Source organism: Alosa sapidissima, chromosome 11 (genome assembly GCF_018492685.1).
Source record: "Alosa sapidissima isolate fAloSap1 chromosome 11, fAloSap1.pri, whole genome shotgun sequence".
NCBI lineage: Eukaryota > Metazoa > Chordata > Actinopteri > Clupeiformes > Clupeidae > Alosa > Alosa sapidissima.
In genome coordinates, this window is record NC_055967.1 from 17,874,623 (window position 1) to 17,901,035 (window position 26,413).

General features: G+C 41.7%; 1 protein-coding gene across 1 annotated transcript; it reads right to left on the reverse strand.

Moving 5' to 3' along the window:
* Window positions 1-905: 905 nt before the first annotated feature.
* LOC121724010 (arg8-vasotocin receptor-like) lies at window positions 906-4,187 on the reverse strand. Its single transcript, XM_042110311.1, has 2 exons — window positions 3,114-4,187; window positions 906-2,724 (listed from the first exon to the last, which is right to left on the reverse strand). Exons 1-2 carry the CDS (start codon window positions 3,985-3,987, stop codon window positions 2,426-2,428), a joined length of 1,173 nt encoding a protein of 390 aa, XP_041966245.1. The 5' UTR covers window positions 3,988-4,187; the 3' UTR covers window positions 906-2,425.
* Window positions 4,188-26,413: the final 22,226 nt, after the last annotated feature.

Genomic DNA, 26,413 nt, shown 5'->3' on the forward strand with positions numbered 1-26,413 from the left:
CCTCCCAACACTGCATACACACACAAATACACTAATACACACAAACACACTCTTACCCTCTCCACTTCCATACTGGGCAGGAGACAGGAGGCCAGCGCTGTCAGATGGCCCCCTCTTGTCAGGTCGGTCTGGAATGTATTAGAGGACCAGTGCCGGACAGGGCAGTGTGGAGGCCGCTATGATGATGAATGCTCCGTCACATGGAGCTGGGAGGGGGGTCCTCCTCTTATAGGGTCACCAGCCCTTTCCCTTGGCCCGGCCTGGCCTGTGGCTGGGCTCGGTCATGGCCAGCTGGGGATAAGGAGCTGGTTAATTCAGGGCAAGTGAAGCTCATCACTAGAGCCAAGGAGAGTTTGTCGTTTTTGGAAGGCACTAACTGACTGCTGGCAGTGTATCTCTTTCACTTTCTCTCTCTCTCTCTCTCTCCCTCCCTCTTCTCTCTCTCAGCATGGTACTCAAGCACACACGCACACAGAGTTTATACTTAAACAGGCTGGATTCTCTGTGTCATTAAAGCAATTTGTCTTCAACATCTTCATCTAGTCACATTTAAGTATGCCTCTCATACATCTCATGGAGGTATTCCTCCTAATTATTGATGATTTCAAAGGCTCAGACGTTTCACCTCAGGTGTCTGCTAGCAGTGAAGAGCCCACTGACTTTTGCCACTGTAGCACATTAACAGAATTAACTCAATTGTCCTGTCACAGCCATTTTAAACCCCATGTGAATTCTAAACCCCTCTATTGCTGCTTCCAGGACATGCAGAAGTGTAATTCAAGCGAAAAAAAATGTAGCAGTGTTTCTTAAGGTGGATATGTCTTCTGCTACATTTTACATTTTTGCAAAGACTCAAAACTATTCTGTGTGGTCCAAGTCAGAATGAAAAAAAAAAAGACGAGCAGTCAGAGCATAGCATCCTTTTATATTACGCAATATATATTTTCTTTACACAGTGTACAAGCAGAACAGCATAAAGATCACTTAACATTGAAATGATTAGGTGTTACATACAGGTAACATCATTTGTGTTTTTGACTTGATGTGCAATTTCTTCATATAGCCTACAACAAGTATTATCTGAGGACAATGATTTCAGAAATGATGAATAATGTTTATACGTGTTGACAAGAATGCACAATCTCTAGTTGAGGTGAAGGGGACAAGCTCCCTTGATAAATAACATTACATTTTGTCAGTTAAGAGAACCTTGACATAGAATTTGCTTGACAAAATAGCCTATAGATTCCTATACCCCAGACAGAGTCATATGACCGTAATGGCAAAGCATGCTTTCTTTATATTGCCCTAAATGTGAAAAATGTGTTTACCCCTTTCCTCACACCATATAACTGCAGAACAGATTCTGCAGTCGCTTGGCCACCAGTTCCTGTCCCCTATGCATTGGTCTCCCACCCCCACATAGTTCATATACATTCTTCAAAACCCTGCTGTGATTTCAACTAGTGCTTTTGTACACTAACCACTAAAGAGGACATTTATATTTATATTTACACTGCGTGCACTGCGTGGTGCCTTGTGAAATACAATAGAGCAAAGGGAACTTTTTTCAACATTCTGGAGTAAGAAGCAATGTGTGTGGAGTTGATGGAAGTGATTTAAACATATTCATTCCCAGCATGATTGTGCAACCACAAAGATGTTTTCAGCATAGTGGAAGAATGGAGAAATACCCTTCCACCTCAAGCACAAGCACACTCATACATACACACACACACACACACAGACACACACACACATACACGCACACACACACACATGTTTACATTCATGAGTAGCACATATGGAACATCTCAAGTCTATATACAGTGATGGACAGATCCAGGGAGTGCTTTCACAACCTCCTTCGACTGACCTGTTTCGTGCACTGTGAATTCCCGGCCAATAACCCCGAGAGCTATCAAATCTGTGAAAACTATACTGCAATCAGGACTGGTATTTTATAGTTGGCTTGTCACTTTCTGGTCTCATAAGGGACCGGCCATCTCTCCATTAGTAATCCTCTCTTGAGCTGCTCAAATACCTCTGCTGACGCACGTGCCCCTGCTGCCCCTATGAAATCTCAAACGGTCAGACTTGGCATTTGGAAAGCAGATTGAGGGATGGAGGGTAAATGTAGATAAGCAAATTCTGTCTGGACAGAATCAGACAGATTGGGCTCTCCGGTCCAGACCTATACCAACGAGAGACCTTGGCTCAGACCGATTCACACCACATTGTGCCTTCCCCCCCCCCAACACTCTTTAAGTCAGACATAACATGCCCCTTAGTTCAGACAGGACATGCCCTAAATGTGGCAGGGCATGTCCTGCAGAGTCTATGGCAAGATCACATTCAGTTTGAGGTACCTCGTGCCACCATTTTAATAAAAAAGTTAATAAATATGGAGCACTGATACAGGGAATCAAGACTGCAGGTCCAATGGAATTGACCTGTCTGACTTCGGTGAGTTATCCAGATCTTTCCATGTCCCTGAACTGCACGTGGGACTTCTGTTTGTTATTTTAGTCAGGAGCGTGGTTCTCCTGATACTGCTGTCTGAGTCTTCTTTCCTGAACTTCTGGTGGATTTTGTGGCAACATGGAAAGCAGTATGCAAAGTCCTGCAGAAGGTGACCACTGAAGATCATATATATCCAGGGGTTGCAGCAGCTGTTCAGACTGGCTAGCAGTGCAGAGAGAGTGACAGCGGTGTTCTCAGAATCTGACATGGAGGAAGAGCGGGAATGGAAAAAACATTAAGAGGTGCTTAGAAGGGTAATTGCGAGTTCCTGTAATTTTGATGTTTATCATTTAAAAAGTAGGCTGTTGTGGTACACAAATACAGTCTATTCAAGTTAAAGTTTTTATCTGCCAGTGTGAAAACGTAAAATGGCTGAAAGTTAGTTAATAATATTTCTATAACAAGGCAGAGGGAAACTTGTTTTGAGCTTCAGTGCACAAATTCAAAATAATCAATTTATTTACAAGAAAACTCTCTTGATCTCCTTAAGAAGAAAAAAACAAAAAATCAAACAAAAACAAAAACAGAACAAAGAAACCTATGGCAAGGGATAATCGGAATCTACATAGTATATTCATAAAAATACATACCGGCCCATGAGAAGTTTTCATCCCACACCGACCACATCTGGACCGTAAAAAACGGCGCCCAACAAATAATATATGCCAGAACAATAACAAAAGTCATTTTGACTGTCCTCAGCTTCGCACGGGATATAGTGGTGATACTGCTAACGGAGTTCTTGCCAATTAAACCCTTTTTATGCGTGGCATCGGACGTGGTTTTTTTCGTTTTATATTTAATGTTTTTCCAAATACTGTGACATATGAATCCGTAACAAACCATCAGAACAGAAACTGGGATTAAAAAGATCCCAATTGTGATCCAGGTGATGTAGGTCTTCAAACCCCACGGCTCGATGAAGTGCCCCCAGCAGTCGTACACGTCGGACCCGTTCTTTATTTCACTCAGGGAGAAGATGAAGGACTGCGGCGTGCTGAGCAGCAGGCTGCCGACCCAGGTGCTGATGATCATGATGTAGGACCTGCGAGTCGGTTGCTGGAGAGTCTTCAACGGGTGGCAGATTGCGATATAGCGGTCTACAGTCATCATTACCATCATGTATGTAGAAGCAAACATTCCCAGCACCTGTAAGTGTTTTACAATCCTGCAGAGAAAATCCGGTCCATAAAAACGAAATGTAATCTCCCAACACAGTTGTGGCAAAACCTGGAAAAAAGCGACCACTAAGTCGGCTAAGCTCAGGTGTTTGATGAAAAGATGCATTCTGGAAGTCTTTTTCTTGGTATTGTACATAGCTACCAGTACACTAATGTTACCAATGACTGCCACAACAAAAGTAATGCTCAAAACGGTTATTTCAATTTTAGCGACTTCTTCATTTCTTCCAAATGGGTCGCTGTCGTTTTTTGAAAAAGAAGCGTTGAGTTGTTGTAGTTCCATTTTAAAAAGTGTTTCGTTGTCAGACCTGGTTGCTTATTATGATCTTTGGTAGAAGGTGAATAAAAATTATTTCAAGTAAAACGCGTTTGCGTAAAAACGCATGGCAGAATGTCTCCAGTGCGCTCTGTGTGGTTGGCTATGTGGCGTAGAGGCTGCGTCTCTCGTATCAACGGTCTCCAAACTCAGACAGCGTCAACTGGCCCTCCTAGCGCACACTGCCTGCGCTCTGGGTCTCCTTGTATTTTAAACTGGAGTCATATTCCAGCAACCATCAGGGGCGTGCAGAGACCTTTGAAAGGGCAGGGGCTCAAATTTAAAAAAAGGGCACATGGAACAAAATTTTCAGAAAACGTGTTAACTTTATTTAAAACTTAATTTTGATTACAACCCACTAAAGAATACATAGGCTACATGCAAATTATATCAAAATAAAACATCTTCCATCACACTGTATCCACATTTTATACATTTTCACATTTATTCATTATGTATCAAGGAGAATGGGTGTTAATAGCAGACAGAGCTGTAACACATTTTTCTCATTTCTCTCCTTGGTTCTGAAAATTCAATAGGAGTGCATGTACTGTAGGCCTACTGTAGCCAGGGCACAGACAGATAGGTCTTTTCAGTTTTCATTAGGCTATTGTCTACACGGAGATCATAATAATATAATAATAATAATAATAATAATAAGCTTTACTTGTATAGCACCTTTCATACACAGAATGCAGCTCAAAGTGCTTTACATTTGAAGCATGTAACACAATAATAGTCAGTCAGTCATTATCAATCATAGGCTATAAGGCTACATCTTATTGATTAAATTCAAAACTAATTTTAATAGCCTAGAAATCTAGACGCACCCTAGCGGCAGCAAATATGTTATTGCCTAGTCTGGCTTGTCAGGCTATAATTTTAATGTTTATCACAGTGAACTACCACCATTAGCAAGCTGGTGTCAGATTCACGTGCTGTGCGTGTGGCCACTGAGTGAAATGACGCGTAATGTAGCCTTCTGTAAACAGAGAACGACGTGTGGAGTTGGGTTAGTTAAACAACTACAGTAGCCTATGTCGTCGGCTTATGACGATTTAGAAAAGGTTTGCCTACTCTGTTTTATGAACTAGGTCTACTAACCTAAGCTACTATAACATAGTAACCTAATCAGAATATGTTATGAACGTTCAGCCTTCGAAGCTGCCAGGTTATTGAAATGGATGGACCATGACATGGTTAAAACGGGTTTGATAGCCTACCTACTTAATTAAACATGAGACAACTTTAAACATTGTATTCTCTATCTCTAAGCTGAATACTATTGCATGTTCAGATAGGCTAACTGCCAAGTGACCGTAACGTGCTCCCAAACGTCTCCTGCAGCACTGTGTCTGCGTGCACATTCTGAGAGTTCACTGAATGTATGACGTCACGGATTGGTGGCCGCAAGGCATTTTAATTAACACAGAAAAATTTTATTTTTGTAAATTTCTAATTTCACAAACTATTAATGAGACATTTTAGCGAATATTCACGTTGGAACTAGCGGAAGTATTACACATTTTAAAAAGTAAAAAACGGGTCTTGTCAAAAGGGCACTTGGACATCAAAGGGGCAAAAGGGCAGGTGCTAGAGCCCCTGTAGCCCCCTTTCTCTGCACGTGCCTGGCATGCATGCGCACTGTGTCATGAACCAAACCCACCGATGTTTACTTCAGTGACCAGTCATATGGTGCATATATGGCCACTGCTCTCTTGTCCTGATAAAGAGTGCCCACCCATTCTCCAGCATAATATTTTGAATGTAAGGAAAACACTGAATGTCACTCTGTGCCCAACATAGGAAGCATATGCAGTCTGGAGTTCCAGATTAAGATTTTGAGTTTGACAGCATAATCAATCCTGTGTAAAACAAAAAGAGTGCGCAGTAGTTGATCTTAATTAGCATTTGACCATATCTACAAGTTGTGTAAATAAAGCATTTCCCTCATCAAAAAAAGCATTGAGGATACTATTTACATAGCATGTGTGTGAGTTGGAAAAATGTCATATTATCTTCTCTCAATCCACAAGTACCTAATTTCTGAGATGCAGTCTTTCTACCCTAACATACATGTTTTTTTGTTTCAGTTACATTTCAGTTTTTTTTATTTACATGTTTTTTAAGTGTGATAAATAATCATAATAATGCCTCCAAAAGTCATTATACAATATTAAATTAATGTTATTTTCATTCAAGGAATCAAAATATTTTGTGTATGTTATTTAATTATTCATATTGAAGATAGTCTGTTGTAATCCTTCAGGTATCTGACATTCTTGCCTGTGAGAGTAAACAGACTGTCCTGACAGGAGAGAGAAAATGTCCCCTTGGTGAAGTCTTTCATGGGTTGTGTAATAGGAAGAGGAAATTCCATTGAGCTCACCTAAATCCCGTTCTTTTTGATGAATCCCCTCCCTGGTGTTTTAAGGTGAATACTACGTATTTGACACCCCCTCCTGAAATGTGGTGAAATGTCAGTTTGAACCCAAACTTTGCCTATTAATCAACTGAGACAAAGTTTTGTGTCAGCACTGCACTGTTTAGTTTGGATTCTGAGCAGCCATGGCAACGGTGTCTAGGCATGCAAAGATTCTGGAAGAATCGTTACATTTTGGGTCATGGTATGTCACTGCATTGTACAGTAACAAAGGAACAATATGTGGAAGTCAGGCAGCCCTGATAAGAGATAAGATAAACACAATGCAAACGGTCTTCAGCGTGACAGCCTTGAGTTGCTTCTAACCTGTTGTTCAGCAGAGTGTATTTTAGTTCTCTTGCTTAACCACTACATTTATTCAAATGATTAACACCAGAAGCACCCAAAGGGTATTCTTTAGTGTCAAACGGCTGATTGTTCATCATAGTGTTATTAAGAATAGCCTGGGATGGGTAGTGATGTGTGGTGTTTAGCTGAACATTTTTTATCAATATCCAACCTTTAGTTAGGAGTACTCAACAATTCATCACATTTGCAATCTTTTAGATTACATTTGTGATAATAATCTAACTGGAAAATGTCCAGAATTATAAATAAGAGATTTGGCCAAAATGTTTCAGCGCAACAACAAATCACATGACTTTCACACAAGCCTCAAGCATTCCAGCTCATTTCAAGTAAATCAAGTATTGATCACTGATACCCTGACATACCCTCTGAGAAAACCACCTGATGGACTAACTCTTTAGAGTGGAACTCAACTCAATATATGTTTAAACTTATATAGTCAGAAAATATAATTATCCCAGTCTCTCAGTACTTCCAGTCAGAGCCTGTATGTTATATGTCGTAGTCCTTTGAGACTCAGCTCGATTTAGCTGTGGCAGTTAACTCAGCCTTCGACACAGATATGCAACCCAGACCGAAAAGTAAAGATGAACGAATATTTTGAGTTTTGTTCAATTCCATGTTTTGGTAATGAGATGAATTCCCAGGGAAAGGGCTGCAGGAGACTGCTCTCCAAGAGACAGTGCCAGCATCAATTGAATAGGCCTAGTCAATCATGCAGTCATCGGAAGATTCGTGTACACATTTGTGCGATATTCTCTTTGCGTGAACTCTCCAGATTACTCTAAATGCTAAGCCAGCCTCTCAGGCCGAAGGGTTTCCCTCGCTGAGAGATGGGACCCTGTGCTAATCTGTTGCTGTCAGCATCTCTGCGGCACCAAGGCATGTTTGTCTAATTCCGTCTCTTTATTTTCTACAGATCCCCACTGACATGGGAAGCAGGCTTCGTTTCATAGCAGAGGACAGTCTCATATGTCTGTGGTCAGTCCCGTCCCGTCATTCCTCTGACCTCTGCTCATCACCCAACACAATGTTGACTGCAGTTCAACCGTTCCTGACTTTTCCATTACATACAGTAAAAAAAAAAAGAAAGAAATTTGACTGTATTGAGGGGAACCTTTTGAGATGATTCATTGTGAACCTCTGTGGATTTTGTTTTGGGAAGCATGCAATATTTACCCAAACTTTCAATATGATTGGCATATGAAGTCTCTTAAGAGCTCCTTTCCAGCAACACTGTGGTTCCTCCTGCAGGTCACTACACTCATTTTAGGACACAATGACAGTCATGTCTTACCAAAATGACACTTGCCTAAACTTTGTGCCTACCCACACAATGTCCTCTGGACTTACCAGCAATTATTTTATCAATGCCAGATGTAACCTTAAACCCGTGTTCACAGGGATGCCAAAGTCATTTCAACTGAGTTATTGCAGTGAAGTTATTGTGGATTTGTTTACGTGACATTTTACCGGTGTCAGAGTGAGTCATTCTTCTTAGTGGAGCCACAATTCGCAGTCGAACCACCCAACTGAACGGAGGACGATACATTCCTATGAGGAAATGAGTGGAGAACTGAACTGGTGCAGACAATAGCCCATTCAGCCTGCAGGGTGTTTGTGTGTGTGTATGTGTGTGTCAGAGAGAGAGAGTGTGTGTTTCTTCGCCTCGTCCCTGATGATCACCTCTCTGCTCTCAGCAATGGCAGAAAATGACTTTGCCCTGTGCCCTGTGTTGTGTGGGTTGACACTAGCGGTCCGTTTTCCCCACCCCTCTCTCTCTCTCTGCCTTTTTTTCTGCTTCAGTGCGCTTCATTAGTGACGGAAGCTCCTTCCCAGCGATCGCCTGTTCAGTGTCAGCCGTGTAAGCAGCGTGTCTGGGAAGAGAAAAATGCTCACGCCGAGATGAAATTTGTTCCAGGACATTTCTGTGATTAAAGCCCTGTTTAAACTTGTGGATGTTCTTTACATAATACCCCCCAACTATTTCATAGGTCTTAAAGGGAAAGGTCAGCTAATAAATTGAGGAAGTATATATGTCATTTGCTTCTCAATCTTTAGCCAGTAGACATTCCTGTTAGGCTTTTGCTTTATGTGTGGAATATACTATAAAAGACTGCAGAACCTCTCAGCTAGAGTGTGTGGGAAAGATGGCCAGTTCTTTTTTTTATTACAATAATAAGCTTGTCCAGTGACTGACCACTGAATTGAGGTCAATCATATATAATTTTTATTTTGAAATATAATATCTCCCTAACCCGTATGCTCTCCCCTTCACTAGCCATACAGTGCTGATAAAACGGATGTGGAGGTAAAGTTTGGTGATATAGTTTTTCACTAACAGGTCAAGTTGATGAGGTTTTTGCCAGTTAAACTTTCAAAAAGTTGCATCTTGTGTTCAATTCAGTCAATCAAGTCTTGATTGCCCCAGAAAAAAAGTGTTTGCCTCTCAGACAGTGAGCAGAGTTCCAGCTGCTTTAAGTTTTTTTTTTAATCAATCAAGGTATCATATTAATGAGTGAAAATGGGAAAATTATTGTTTCACAGCATGAGCAAATGATGGAAGAGTCTGGGAGAGCCTGCATGGGAGGGAGAAGTCTGGAAGAGTCTGCATGGGAGGGAGAAGATTACAATAACCCCCCACAAGTTGTCTTCTAGTTTACATATGAGCAAGTCTCAGGAAATTGCTTTATTGCTGCTTTATTTGTGTTGTTATTTTATTTGTTGGACTCTGGCTCAGCAGCAGGCAGCAGCTCCAGAGGCCAGTGTGCTCGGATATCTTTTGTGATGCTCATCAGTCTTCTGTTGGTTTCCCACAGTTCCCTTTGCCAGGGACCCAACTATTTGTGTTAAAATAAAACCACTCCACATATGTATAAATAGTCACACATGCGCGCACACACACACACACACACACACACACACACACACACACACACACACACACACACACACACACACACACACACACACACACACACACACAGAGAGTATAAAAGGATCACCTGAAACTATCAATAATGAAATAACAATAATAGCACATAATAGTTATATATACATTGCATACGAAAAGTATTCACAGTGCTTTCATTTTGCCTAATTTTTTTATGTTTCAGACTCATCAATCTACACACAATACTCCAACACTCCACAAAAAAGGATGCACCAGAGCTCAATTACAAGTGTCATAATAAAGGGTCTATACACAAATTACTGAATACACATACATCATATGTAGCTTTGCATGATAATAAGTTGTATAAATGTAAATTTTGGCAACAAAATTTCTATTCTAACAGGCCATAATTTAAAGATAAAAATGCCTATTAAGTATTTAACATTCCTCGGATCTGCCCCACCACCTTGATTATGGGTTAAACAAATAGCATCACAAGGGTGGAGCATTTTATTGAAATTTGGCAGAATGACCCACTCTTGACGAAGAAGGAAATTCAATTTCAGTTTTTATGAGTTTGCTCCAAACTCAACTGGACAGCAGACACTGATGGAGATCGGTAAAAGCAATAAATGAAGACTTATGTAAGTTTATATGTGTTGATATGTGTGCTTTAGTTTCTGTACAAGTGCACTAGAGAAAGCTCAGCAAACAGGGACTGCCCTTTTTTACAGGTCAACGACAGACACCTGTAGGGTTACGGGCTTATATAACCTGCAATCATGGAACTTTATGAAAGGCTTATTTGACGTTGTCAGTCTGTCTTTGTATTGCCAAGATTTCCAACTAGCACGGCTCCAGCTAGTCAGGACATGTTGTATGTGTACTCGCTGTTGTATAACTAGAGCATATCAGACAGCTGATACAGCCACTGACTTGGACATTGATTACAACACAGACCAATGCATTTTTTAACAATCCAGGCAGGATACTCCAGCTAGTATTTATCTATCCCTGTAGTCTCATGTTGCATGCATTATGGGTTTGTGAGCATTTTAATTAAAGTGCTATTGCTCATTCAATCCACACTTGTTCAAGACATGATGGGGGAAAAAATCAATAGCTGCAGTACATTCACTTCAGTCAGTGTTATCTAAGAGTGATGTGTAACAACATCTAGTAAATGACATGCTACAATATCTAAACATTTACAAACTTTACAAAGTTGTTTTTGTTTGTCATTATTTTCAGAAATGTGTGTTTTTCATCAAATCTGATCATGTAAGAGTAGAATGGAACATGTGTCTTTAAAATATATATTGTTCGTCTGAGATGTTCTTAGAAAGTACTCCCTTTACTCACAGAAAACATAAACACAAGCTGATACATGTTGGTCTGCACCAGAGGAACTGTATCAAAAAGCTAAAAATAGCTGTGGAAATAGACGGCATGTGAACAGCTGGTCATTTGTTGCAATCTAAAGGGAGCCATAATTATGCCATTTATCATCGCTAAGGTCTACGTGACTATGTCAGCTATGTTTGATTTACACAAACCTTCATTCAGTCACTTTTTAACTGCTAGATATGACTCTAACCGTCTCCCAAGAAAAGCCTTCCTACCACTTTCAATTTCACCCTAATTGAATTCTAATTGGGGTCAATTTGTTATGCATGTTCTGCACCGACCAAGGAATTCAGTGATCTTATGTTCCTAAAACCAGAAAGCAAGAACGCAAATCTGAGTAAATATGAAATAACAATATAAAAAAAAACATTAATCAAATGTACTGACAATGTGGATTCAAGGGTTATGTCCTCACCCTCCATCTATGGACTACTGGGAGATAAATTTGTTTTGTTTTTATTTTAATCTCCGTTCGGTCCAATTTCAGGAGTTACTTCCAAAATGTTCACACAGCACAACAAAGGTTTAGGATTTTCCAGCTCCCTATAAACACTGTTCGGATTTCAGCCCACATGGGAGGGACCCTGTGTAAATAACATGCTCTTGCAAATGGAAGTCACTCCACTAGCCCTGTCTGGACATTGTATCTCTAATCTTTTATCCCAGTCCAAAAGGTCCCAAAGGTTTTTTGGCCTGACGTCCACCCCACTTTCTCAACAGTTCACTCCCCTTTCATGTGAGTCACGTCTTAATTCAGCCACAAAAAGGAATGCCTTCCAAGAATAGCACAGCTCGAGTCTTCATTACTCGTCATTCTGTAGGGATGATATAATGAGCCGCCTGCAAAGGAAACGCATCCTCCTGTGGCTGTGGGTGTCATGTGAACTTCTGTCTGGACAGGGGCACGTGGGAAACTGTGACCGTGGAGCAGAGCTCATGTGAAGGAGAAGACATGAGGGTTTATGCTGGGTTTTGCCTCAGTCAAACATCTCCTCTCCTCTCCTCTGCTCTGCTCTCCTCCCCACGCCCCGTCCCTGCCTCCACCCCTCTACGCCTTGGTCACACGGGAGGAGCTTCATCCCTTCCTATTTTTCACTCAAATGGAACACATGTCACGCTGCTTCTGCCAAGTCATTTCATGGTAGAAACAAGGCAAGATTGCTTACATTCCTGCTGGCACAAACAACCTACTCTCTCTCTCTCTCTCTCTCTCTCTCTCTCTTTCACACACACACACACACACACACACACACACACACACACTCACACACACACACTCACACTCACACACACACACACACACACACAAACACTCACTCACACAAACACACACACACATAGGAGCACAAATACATTCAGAAATGCGCTCACATGTCCACACATCTGGGCACAGCTGAGAGACTTCTGACAAGTGTGTGTATGTGGCTGGGAGTGAGCTTGTAGTGTAGTAGCTGAGTGGTGGAGAACGGCAAACAGCACGGTTCCACATAGGCTACCACCCCCGACCCCCCTGCGATGACCACCACCAGCCCCATATCTCAGCCAATCCTGTGAGCGCACGCTGGGCTCTGTTTTCATGTGTGGTGTCTAGTCCGAGTTTGAGTTATGTCGGCCGACAGCCGCCCCCACTGCCCTGCGGCCTCCCAGAGCAGCCCTCACCGACGTGGTGAAAAACAGGCCCTGGGCCTCCGCGAAAGAAAATAAGCATAAATAGCTGTTTTTATGAGCGCCTCATATCAGCCTTGAAAATATGGGTTGTCGGCTGTCTGAGGCCGCAAGAACGACCGCTCTCTGGCCTGTTATCGCTCTCGTGTCGCATCTTGCGCGAGCCGTGCCTCTCCTGACGCCTCCCCGTGAGGACACGGAGCGAGCACGCTGTGCCCAGAAATAGCCTCCGCCAGGCCCTTCTGGAGAAAGCGCTTGCGATAACAGAGCACAAGGCCTTTCCAGGTTGCCCCTATCGCAAGCCAATTAAAATGCTTCCTTTTCCCCTCAGCGACTTCTGGCTGGTGCACCATGCTCCACTGGGCTATGCTGGTCCGAGATTGATGATTAAGCTAAAGCGCCCGCGCCGACTGAGTCCTGCCGTGCCCGCCTGAGACTGTCTGGACACAAGTGCCGGCCCCGGGGGAACAGCGGACGTGTTTTCCTCTTGTTGTTGTCCCCTAACCGGTCAGTCTCTCACGTTCTGAGGACTTAATAGCAGCTAAGCCACGATCTTAAGGGCAGCCTTATTAGCTTTGACCCCTTTTGGTTTTTGTACTTGGTTTACAGGAAGTAAAGCTCACGTGTGAAACAGCAAAGCTGGATAAAAAAAAAAAAACTTTTTGCCAGTGAAACTCAAGGGACAATGCACTGAGCTTCCTGGGATGTTGATAGTAGCCTACATCCTGTATTCCCTACAACAGAGACCACTCTCTTCTCACGAATCTCCGTCGTCCAGATGGGTTATGCAGTGTCCTGTGAGCAGCAGATGCAGTTGTTTATCTGTCCACAGAACACACACGACCTATAGATAACTGTGAACGTGAGTGGGAGTAGTCCTTGTGCTCGGCACCTCAGTCTGGCAAGGCTGAGATCATGCTAGGCTCATGCTTTAACCCCACATGATCCACTTTTATGTTTGACATCGTTCTCCTCAGTCCGTCATCTCTGATTTTCTCCTACCAACTGATGTTGAACATGTGACACATGACAATAACTCTTAATGCATTGTATACTTTGTAAAATTTCATTGCTTGCTTACGTGTATGTGGGAACAGTCTCCTTGCATGTGCAGAGTTCTGCTTGTGTGTACTGCTTTTTGTCTCCATGCATATGGACACAAGGGCAAATACCATACCAGTGCCTACAAATGGTCCATGGAATTTCACGGCATCATTTTTTCTGCATTGCGCGTATGTATGCTATATTTGAATAGGGAGTATTATGTAATTTCCACCGTTTCACTGAGCACAGTGCGTTTGACCCGTGCCATACACAATGAGCAAATGAGTCAGCTTTACCTGTCCGTAATCTTCTTGTGTTGAATGAAAACATAGCAACACTAATGTGTTATAGTAGTATAGAACTAGCGCAACAACATAGGAAAAATACATTTTCACAACTTCATTCCCCCTCAGTAAGTATTGGCCAGAGTTGTATTTCACATTCCATCTACTTTCTACCTTATTAAGAGAGATGTAAGTTATATGTCACTTGTCAAAGGGTTGTTAAGTGCTTAACATCAACAAAGGAAGTAACTGTTCCTGAAGGAGTGCACAGAAGCATAGCTACAGTATACAGTATGAGTGGAGTGTATTATACACACACACACACACACACACACACACACATGCAACCGTCAGAGGTCTCACAGGGAGCTGTGAAATTCTTAAATACTATAGGAATGAACTGCCAAACCACTCTGACCTAGGTGATGTCAGCACTTTTTCAAATCTTTTTTTGTTCATATTAATATTAATTTTAATATTAAACTGGCATGTTCTGGATGTTTACAAAACAATCGGTGAGGTTAAATGAATGACTAGGGAAAATACAGTATATCATGCACATAATAGCACACTACCAGGTGCCACTGCTCTGACCATAAAAACAGATTTCAAAAGATTTCCATAAATTCACCAGCAGTGGTGTATTACTGATTAATTGACATGGCCTCTGAGAGGCATAACTTATCCACACCTATGGTAACTGAAATCGTCAAATGGTTGCTCTTCTGGAAAATGTGATAAGCAGTGTGTTGGAATGGCCAAGGAATTGTCTTCCTACATTGTGAGCAAAACCCAAAAGTCGGAGCCTGATGAAGTGCTGATGTCATGAGTAATGATGACAGAGAGACAGTGTGTCACTACACTGTCTTCCTTTGTTGACATACTTTCACCTCGAGCAGCCTGTATTACATCACGTCTACTAAGAGTGGCATTTTTCCAGGCCAAAGCTTTTTTTCAGAACACCTCATATTGGCCAGTCACCCATCTGGGAGTGTGCCATGACTGCGCTCAGAGCGGAGGGTGGCTGCCATTTTAGTACTCTTTCCCTTCTCTGTCCTGTCCTCCCTCTAATACTCGTGGAATTCTCTCAGCAACATTTCACCGATAATGATCCAGCTTAATGACAACTTTTATGAGAGCAGTGTTGGCCTTGGTGAGCATCTTAGTCAGAATGATGGATTGTGTTGGTGTAACCTTGACTCATGAAGAACTCACCCAGGGGCACATTGTGAGGGAAGGTTCAAGGGTCTACTCTTGTGAGATCTCTAGTTCTGCTTGTTTTGCTTCATATCAATCTTATCTAACTTATTTTATTTGACATTACTTATTTTTCAGCTCACAAGGAGTGGGGGAAAATAATGTCTCAGAGGACATAGTGTGCATCATCAGAACATTGGCGCTCTCCCCGAAAATTGTTCAATATGCAGTTATCCACTTCGAGAGCTGTTTGTTGTTAAATATGCAGTCATCCACTGCTACTGTATTTGCCTACAGGAACCCATTTTATAGGGCCCTCCAGGATGTAATCTGGTTTCAGGGAAAGATTAGTCTGGTTTCGTAGAAATACTAGGTGGAGTTGGCATTCTAAGGCCTGGGTTATACTTGTACTTGTTATACATCATGGCTGCAACATCCTGCATCCATTTGGCACGTTGGTTGTGCAAGTATGTTGGTAACAAAGCAACCATATCCACGTTGGTCAAAAAGCAAGTATATCCATTCCCAGGCCCAAATGTTGTCCACTGGTGAAACAAAAGCTTGGCAGGATGTCCTACAATGACCAAATTACCCCAAAATGGTGTGTTTATAAAACCAAAATGGATTAAAATTCCTGTGCGAACTGACTCACAGCATACAGTGGCACCTGTTTCAGGCAGAGAGAGGGGCATGGAGCCGTCCTCTTGATGCTAAACAACAGTCAGCTCATGCATGTGGTGTTGACATTGGCATGACTTCCAGCACATTCCAAAGTATTAATCCATGTATTTACTCAATGGTGTGACAACTTAATTAACTAATTAAATTTGAGTTGACAATTTATAATTAAATAATGCCAGTGTGGAGGCATGCATTTGTTTGCGTGGCACTTGGTTTTGATTTGTTTGTGGCATTAAAGCTGTCCGGATGGCCAGAAATGTTTGTGTTCACCCTCCATCATTAGATTCAGAGCACCAGCCCAGAAGAATTGCATGCCGGAATGTGTGGGATGTATCAAGTGTAAAACGACTTTGATTGACCTTGTTCTCGCACCAACAGGACCAGGCAAACATAATGTTTGGTCAGTGTAAGTGATTGTTGGGGCATAGAGGATATGACCAATGGGCATAGACCAATGTTTGTCAAACATTTTCAGACCAAGACCACTTCAGACCACTTAACCAATAAAAAAAAAATCACAGACCATCTAGCTTAAATTTTTTTTTAAAAAATAGACCTACTTCAACAGTACATTACACAATAGGCCTACTCACTGAACCACCTTGCTTATTGTCTTCGCACCTTGCTTATTGTGTCAGAGGATTCATATGAAACTGGCGTAGCTTACATAGACAGTGTTGCAGAACTGTTTGGATTTACATACAAGTTGGTTCAATACTTCAACTAATCTATAGCCTATTATATTTTACCACGTCTGCTCGCGGACCACTTGGGATTGCTTGCCGACTACACTTTGAGAAACACTGGCATAGACAAACTATCCATCAGATATCTGTGTGTAATGTATTTTGTGGATGTCTACCCCAAACTAGATGTACCGCATAGCGGTACAAAATATGACCACCGCTCAGTCCTGTACATCCGTTCTGCGAAGATAAATCACACTAATCATTTTGTCTCCATCTTTTACTCCATCCCCCACTCTTGAAACTTTTGTGTATGCTTGTTTGGCATGCCTGTGTGTGTGTGTGGCTGCACAGAAAGTAGCCTACTGGTGCTGAAAAGTAGCCTAGAAATCTAGACGCGCCCCTAGGGCCTAGCTGCCAGGGCTAGTCTAGCAACTCTCCGTTGGCTTGTGAGCTCCAGAAATCGAAACTTCAGGGCATTGAAATCGTGTATAGAGTCGTTTGGTGGGCTTAACATAATGATTGATGGCAGAGTTGCAACGGTTTGGCTTGAATTCCCTGCTACTTGAAACATATCCTATTGCGTCCTATTGCGTGCAGAGGGAATTTGAAAGACAACTGATTATCCCGCCCCTCGGACTGAGCACTGCGAACGGTGAGTGCCCAGACCCTACATTTTAAAGGCTAGCTGAAAAGGTGAATAGATTGTAGAATAGCCAAAGAAGTTGTAGCATTGTTATAAAACCTTTAAAATCTCTAAACAATCACAAGTAGGGCAGTTCATCATAGTTCATCCATTGCAACTGGATTGATGAAAGGTCACTTACACCTGTAGGCTACATTGTATTTGGGAAAAGCAAAAGGTATCAGCATAATGTTATTATTTATTAATAAACAAAAACATCTCTGCCAGTTCCATGCCGTTTTCAACAGCTATCAAAAACAAAGGTCATTTTTGGATGGATGGATTTTTTGTGAATGTTTCTTTTAGTCATCTTTAGTTCATGTGATACTTTATTTTCAATGCACAAATTAAGTAACTGTAGTCTGAAACGAAATGCTGTTTTACATTTAACCAGTGGTGCAAATAACTGACATGTCCAAATGGGCCTTGATGAAATGCGTCGCTAGACTGTTCATACACATTTTAACGGGCCAAAGTTGAAGAGCTGTTGTCCGTTGTTGTTCGTGCAAATATAGGCTGATTCATGTTCCCTTGCATTGTGTAACTGAGGTCCATGGCTTGTCTGGCTTTCACCAGACCAAGCTCAATCTTTTAAGAAATCAAAAAATAAATAGCTGGCAGATCAGGCTGGGTTCACCCAGCCTAGTCCATAGGCGCCCGATATTGTTTAATTTTCCGATTGAGATATCCACGCTCTGGTTATTCTAAATGCAAAAATGCATCAGGGAGTTATGACAAAACTGTAACTAACAAACTAGATCCTAATAGAAAGCTGTTAGCTTCCCTAAGCTACAGGTAGGCCTATAATGTAGGCCTATTTACAACATAAATTGTCAATAGGCTATGCTGGCGACACAAATAAAATCTCCTTTGGAAACCAATGGCTTACACCTAACAGTATCAAGCGGACTTAAACTGCCATATCGTGCGAAAAGTTGTAATAAAATTCACTCAGCTCCATGAGTCAAGGAAAGCGCGAATGAAGCCACTTCTAAATGGGACCCACTACACAGTAGCTTAAGGTGTGTTGCTAAAGCAGCCATAATGAAATGAAGGTGTCATTGTTTGGATACTTCACACACACATGCTTTTTAGGGGCTGTGCACACGACGCCGGTTTTTGTGAAACCGGTGAGGTTTTGTTAACGGTTACGCCTTGCATGTACACGACGCCGGCAGTTTAGGAGACTGAAACCGATAGCTTTTGAAACCGGCTTACGAAGTGGGAACTTTTGAAACCGCCGGCTAACTTTCGCCGTGTAGACGCCTGTAGGTGCGAAGCCGGCAACTTTATGACGACATAGCCCCACCTCTCAACTCAGCCAAGGCACTCGACCTGACATGTTGCTTGTCAAAACAAACCAAACCATTTATTTATCAAAATAAAATGTTTTTTCTTTCCACTGTCATGATTTATGTGCACAATGTAGCCTATCAGCCTTTAGTTGCTAAGTTAGAAGCACACGTTAGCTTAACTTAGTTAAACATGTTGTTTTGGTTGTTTCCATAGCCTTGTGAGTTGCTTAAGTGCCGTTAGTCTCAGGATATTAAAAAGTTTGCAGTACTTTGTTTTAATCTTAGATTTTATGCCAATGCCTAAAAAGTTTTCTAATGTGAGGGGTTCTTTTAAATCAAAGATGTGTGAAATGGCTCTTCCTACCTCTTCCCAAAAGGACCTTATTACCGGACATGAGAAAAAAATGTGAGTGTGATTTGCCTTACCTTCACCACATCCTCTCCAACATGCTGTTCCTAAAATGTGTTTTCCACATTGGTCAGGTGTAGTGAAGTACCTCTGGCTTATTTTCCATGCAAACTCTTTCCAGTGTTTTGAGTTGTTTTAAAGTTTTCTTTTAAAGAGTCGCTCCAGGCCTCATCTGATATGTTTACAGATAGCTCTTTTCCCCATTTTTCTTTTGCTTTATATTCTACGTTTGTCATTTTTTGCAATATCTTATAAGCACTTGCGAGTCCATCACTACTTTTGTTTCTGGTTTCTAATAAAAAAGTTAATACCTCATTTCTGATTTCCTTTTCTGCATTTTGTTTAATATAACTTCTAACTTGTAAATATTTAAAGAATATTTAAATCTTGCCTGTAATACTTACATGGTACAATACAATAGAAAAAGTTTTGGAAATGGAGAAAATGATATTAAAAACTAGAAACCGTTCAGAAATATCGAATAAAACTTATCCAGAACTTATACTTAACAAAATAAATAAATAAATAAATAAACTTTGAAAATATATGTGTATAACAGACCTGCCTCTACAATGACACTCATACAGGTGCACACTCATGCACACATTCATACACTTATATACATACATACATGAACACAGGTAAGCCAATTCACTTATGTCTATTATTTAATTACTTATGTCTTGTATTTATGTCTTTGTCTTTGTCATTTGCTGGGGATGTTTGTTTTTGTTGTTGTGATGTTCCTCCTTTTTTTTTTTCTGTCAATGTAATGTCTGTCAATGTTATGTTTTTTGTGTTTTGTTTCTGTTGGTGATTGTTTATTTTTTGAAGGACAAAATGTAAAAATGTTAAAGGAACCGTATGTAAGAAAAATATTTCAATTAATCATAAAATGGCCCTGATATGTCACTAGACATTAAGAAATCATGTTCATTTCAAATACTTATATCACTGACAACAGTAGTCCGGCCAGGATATTGTCATTTAAAAAGTGAAGTTGCAGCCCTCAACTGATGTTGTGTTTTGTCATGTCATGTTGTGTTTTGGCCTGATGCGCCACCCTCCACCTATCTACTAATCACGAAGTCAGTAGTGTTTCGCCATCAGGGTTGGCAACCTCGAGTCAGGGGGGAGGGGGAGGGGATACATCGCTCTTCAGTATTTTGAAAGTGATTGCAGTACCAGTTTTGGCCACAATCTTACATATGGTTCCTTTAAATAGTAGTGCAGTAGAAGACCTGTCATAATGATTTGATTGTAAATGAAAGCACTACATTTAAATAAAGTAATAAAAAAAAAAAACTTAGTTAAACATTAGCTTACTGCATGTTAGTGTTTTCTCCAGTGGTGCTCAGACCTAATGCAATGCGTAGGCTAAGCATTTGAAATGTCACATAGCAGTCACATACCTTGAAAATGAACTTTATTAGTTTAACATTTGAATTGAAAACCGAATTGTCTGTAGTCTCCTTATTTCATGCGACAGCTTAACCAGAGGACTTATTAGACATTCTCTAGCTTAACAAACTGTTTTAACAATGTTTTCTTCTACGCGATTCACGCGAAATTATTGTGAAGCTTCTGCACAGCGGCGCCATCGACGGTCTGGCATATGCACTACAGCACATTTAGCCGGTTACACCTCTGTGTGTACACGCGAGGTTTTTTCTTGCCGGAGTCGTTAAAGGTGTGAAAGCGGTAAGAGAAAATCCACCCGGCGGTGTCGTGTAAACGGCCTCTTAATCTCACAGACTACAACTACCAAGCTGGAATCAAAGCACATCGATTCCCCTCTCACACCCTGCACGCACTTAAAACAAATAAACAGGCGTCTCAGTCTCACGCATGTATAGGCAAAACTGTATCAGACCGGTGTAACGTTGGTAAATCTTCCATTGCACAGAATGATTTTTGTAGCACTTGCAACAAATGACAGTCGAAAGATACAATTACAGTGCTGCTATCAATTTGCTTGGTATAACCGCATTTATAGTTTTCTACAAATGCAATCAAATTGGCCTCCATCACTCAACCAACGCTAATGGTATTATATATAACATTATTGTACCTAGGTCCTTATTGATATTATAAGATTAACGTACCTGCAGTAAAAACCAAGCATGTCCGATAAACATTCTCAGATTTATATCGGCTTCAAGAAGAAATGGGAATTACATTTCATGTGAACATCGTCCTATCCTTATTAGACGTTCTCTGCGGTAAACTACAGTTCTACCAGAAAGACTCAGTAGACAGAATAGAATCAGTTAACGATTTAATTAGTAAAGGAACGGCTTGGATGCAAGCATGATAGAGTCCTGAATAGGTAACAGTCTTTGGCGTAGGCCCCGTCTCGGATCCGTCCAGCGATGAGCGGATCTCGTCTCCTGCCGATGGATGAAGGCAGGGGCGGGGAGCCTACCCCCCACGACGAGACGGGGACCAACTGGTGGCGGTGGCTGAAGGAAGATGTGGTAGGCAGACCGTGCCCGATGGACGTGGACTGCTGGCAGAGGTGGCTGGAGGGGAGGTGGAGGGGACGTCAAAGTCAGCGTACTGAGAAGCAGAAGCAGTGTTAAGGCTCTGGCATGCTCCTGCGTCACATTTGCGCGTGTCCAAGACGTGCGTCATTTTTGCCGTGGACGTGAAGCATACTCCAATTTCTGCTGTCCTGAATGCGCGTTAAATTGTTAAGGTTAGCGCCTGCGCACTACGGATTAACTGTGATACTCTGCCCCACCAACTGGGGGCGGTACGTCGAGCCTGAAAGTAGGACACAACCACCAAAGAAGCCTGAAACGCCTGAAGAAAAGAAGAACTTGGGATGTGCGAGCACTAAACGAAGGAAGAGCTGATGAAGGAAAAAGCACCACGAGTACGTTCGCCTGTCTGCTGGGAAGTTTGATAAGCTGGCCCATCGCATCGCTCCATTTATCATCCACCAGAACACACACAGCACACCTGTTGGTATAGCTGAGAGACTAGCTTAGCCTACTTGCTTATTAGACTACTCATGTAGCTAAGTGACTCGGTGCTGCGAGGGCAGCAATATTGGTGCGATACAAAGTAAAGACATTTTTCTGAACACATGCAGTAGTGTCATGGTAAGAAAGAGTTGTGCGTACAGATGTCCTCAATTAAATTTGTATTGAGTCTTCACACCTGCCTCATACCAAAAAGTATGAACCAAAAACCTGTAAATATGACGTGTCAATAAAAGTTTTGAAGTAACTATTTGTGTTCATAATGTATGTCTCACTGTGATAATGGGTGTATTTAGAGCGAGCGGTAGCCTAGGTTATTCCTTCAATTATTATTATGATAACATTATCCGGTGTTGACAGGCGAGTTTCGAGATTGAGTTCAGCATTGTTCAGGAGTAGGCTAGGTAATAATGATTGCACCTGGGAGAGGTAGGCTACATTCCCTTTATTATTATAATCACTATTGATAACGCATTATATAAGGAACAGGCGAGAATGCATCTCGATCAGCAAGTGTTACATGGGTTTCGCCTGAGCGTTGTAGATAGATACCTTTAATTGGCTCTGGGTTTTGCGATTTGATTTCAGCATACGCTCATTTTTAAAAGATGCATTTAATCCGAAGTCATGTCAGCTCTCTATGCAGGGAGTAGGGCTGTCACTTTTATTCGAACATGACGTGAAATATCCGTAGTCGAACTATAAATAAACTATTCGGTTTTTAGTGCTGTGTAGCGCATTTCCCGGTGTTGACAGGCGAGTTTCGAGATTGAGTTCAGCATTGTTCAGGAGTAGGCTAGGTAATAATGATTGCACCTGGGAGAGGTAGGCTACATTCCCTTTATTATTATAATCACTATTGATAACGCATTATATAAGGAACAGGCGAGAATGCATCTCGATCAGCAAGTGTTACATGGGTTTCGCCTGAGCGTTGTAGATAGATACCTTTAATTTGCTCTGGGTTTTGCGATTTGATTTCAGCATACGCTCATTTTTAAAAGATGCATTTAATCCGAAGTCATGTCAGCTCTCTATGCAGGGAGTAGGGCTGTCACTTTTATTCGAACATGACGTGAAATATCCGTAGTCGAACTATAAATAAACTATTCGGTTTTTAGTGCTGTGTAGCGCATTTCCCGGTGTTGACAGGCGAGTTTCGAGATTTGAGTTCAGCATTGTTCAGGAGTAGGCTAGGTGATAATGATTGCACCTGGGAGAGGTAGGCTACATTCCCTTTATTATTATAATCACTATTGATAACGCATTATATAAGGAACAGGCGAGAATGCATCTCGATCAGCAACTGGGTTTCGCCTGAGCATTGTAGATAGATACCTTTAATTGGCTCTGGGTTTTGCGATTTGATTTCAGCATACGCTCATTTTTAAAAGATGCATTTAATCCGAAGTCATGTCAGCTCTCCATGCATGGAGTAAAGGCTGTCACTGTCTATGATTAGTTTTATTTTATTGTTTACCATCTCATTCAGTGCTATATGATCCAGGGCTCATTACCAAATCAAGCCAATATAATAGCCAGTAGCCACAATGAGCCCATGCAGCCACCCTGTTTCGACAATCAAAGGTAACGCACAGAACGGCCAGCAGACAGATAATTACGTCCCCAACTCATCTAAAATGTGGTGTCTTGAAATACTTTGGGTTCTACATCATAGATGGTAAAGTGACCATTAAATATAATGTTAAAGAATGTATCTGTGGATTGTGGCTTTACATCGGTCGAAGTTGACTCCATGTCGTGGTGTCTCACGTAACTCAAAGCCAGGCAAGCTGAGGACAGGCGCTCTGTTCCATCGTCGTTATGGTAACCAAACAAGTCTTCTTCTGTCTAGGTTTGTTTCTACGTTTAAGTGTTGTTCTTCTATGTGGTCCACCTACTGGAGGGGAGTGTTTACAGCAGTTCCGTTTCACACATGCGCAGTCTACGCGTCACTTTGACGCGCGGTCTTAAATTTCGGTCGACTCAAAGACGCGACGCATGCTGTAAAAATGACGCAATTCTCGTCACGCGCTCACCAGTGCCGCGTGTGCGGGACGCAGACGCGGGACCATACTTTAGGCTTTAGGTGGTACATATTTAAAGAGCCCACTGAATTCCTATAGGCTAGCGCTGATTGAATGAGTGAATGATCAGATTGCAGGGCTTTCCCGAAAGTATAGGCAAAGCTAAGATTGGCTCCGTGTAAGCATGGGAGGAGTAAGCTACACTACGAGTCTTCCTAGTAGAACTTTCGCTGAAGCTATCATTCCTTGTAGGAAGCGCCCATTGTTTTTCCAACCCACTTTTAACTTCCAACAAAATTACTCTCACTGCAACGATGCGCCATCTAGTGGACAAACGACTACTTATCGCCAATACTGGAAATGCAGCCATGATGATGATGATGAATATTTGGCTTTCTTTTAATCCTACTGAATTTGTAATTATGTATCAGCCGTTCTAATACCAATGTGTGTGCATGTGTATATGTGTGCACCGCCATCTACAGGCCAATGAGTGTACAGTCACAAAATGTACACATAACCTAAATTTTTTTAGACCCCCCCATGGATGAAATTCTACGAAACTTGGCATATCCCCAGAGAATGCCAGGTCAATCATACATATAAAATTTGGTGCAGTTCTGAACATCTTAACTGAAGATAGGGGCGATTAAAGCAGAATGATATTGCATTTTCATTTTTTACCGGGGGGGGGTGCAAATCACAAATGAGTGATTATGGGCCAGGTTGATGTGGGCCCTTGAGACCAACATACCATAAAAGATTCTTCATCCTCAGTGCCACGGTTCAGGTAGTTATTTAGGAAAAACTGCTTTTTTGCGGTTCGGGGGGCCCAGCACGGGGGGGAGGGGGGGGGGGGGAGTGGCCCCCGGGGACGAAACAAAATTTTTCCGTAAAAGTCTAGTGGGGCTACATACCCACCAAATTTCATGTGCACCGGTGTTTCGGTGTCCCAGGTATCGTTGACCAAAAATTCAGGAAGTAGATGAAAAAAAAAAAACTTTGACATTAGCTAGCTCCGCTAGTGGCGGTCATAAATAAGGAGTTTTTTAACTAACAAAATTAAAGCAAACTGGCAGAGAAAGCAAGAAGAAAAGGCAGGTTACAAAGGAGGCAGCTCTAGACACACAAACTGACAGGCGCGCGGGAACCTATTTTTGACCAGGGGTGCTGAATAACAAAAATAATGGATGTCCGACGATTTCTCCCCTCCTGGACATGTTTCGGATTTTGACTGCTAAATACGTCATTTTAGTGCAGTGTGCGGGTGATAGAGAGAAGTTTTAGAAAAGTCCTGGGCAGCCACAAATTCCAATGTTCCGCAACAGCACTCCGACTCCACTGCACCCACCCTAACCCAAAAGAAGCGCACTTGACATTATTAGCCTATTTCAGTATAGCTAAGGAAAATTACTTTTCTGATCGTCAAAACCACACCAGAGATGTTTGGCTTTAAATATAGGCTAATAATCAGGCAGCAATGATCTCGCAAATAATTCCTGAATAGCCTAAAGTGTGTCGTCTCCACAGCAAGTATGTATCCTAATAATTTCTATCTTAGCGACTAGTGAAATGATTTCACTAGCTATAATTTATTAATTTTGCAAAACTGTACAACACAATTAAAGTTTCTTTCAGCTTATCCATGCTTTTTTGAACGTGTAAATAGCATAGAATATGTAGGCCTATATCAACCGTAGGCCTACACACTTGATCGCTATCACATAGCTGAAACCACGCTACGGTTCTTACAGTAACTGACTCACGTTCACGTTGATCTCTATAACTGTTCATTTTTAGTAGCCTATATTCGAACCAATCCATAACCCTTTTTTGCTATTTGACTCATCATGTCAGACAGCAAATTAGTAATTATTTAAATATATAATACATTTCAAAAATCTCTCTCCTGCCAGCAGGGGGTGCTGCAGCACCCTCAGCACCCCCCTTCCCGCGCCCTTGCAAACTGACTGTCCCATGTGACATCAAGTCAAGATTTTGCAGTTTACATGTTATATAGATAGATCGATAGATAGATAGATAGATAGTCCAAGTTTATATACACTGTCTGGCCAAAAAAAAGGTTACACCTTTCGTTTCGTTGGACCACCTTTAGGTTTGATTACGGCACGCATTCACTGTGGCATCACTTCCACAAGCCTCTGCAATGTCACAACATTTATTTCCATCCAGCGTTGCATTAATCTTTTGCTAAGATCTTGTATTGATGACGGGAGATTCGGACCACTGCGCAGTTTTCTCCATCACATCCCAGAGATTCTCAATGGGGTTAAGGTCGCAAGGTCTGGACTCTGTGGTGGCCAGTCCATGTGTGAAAA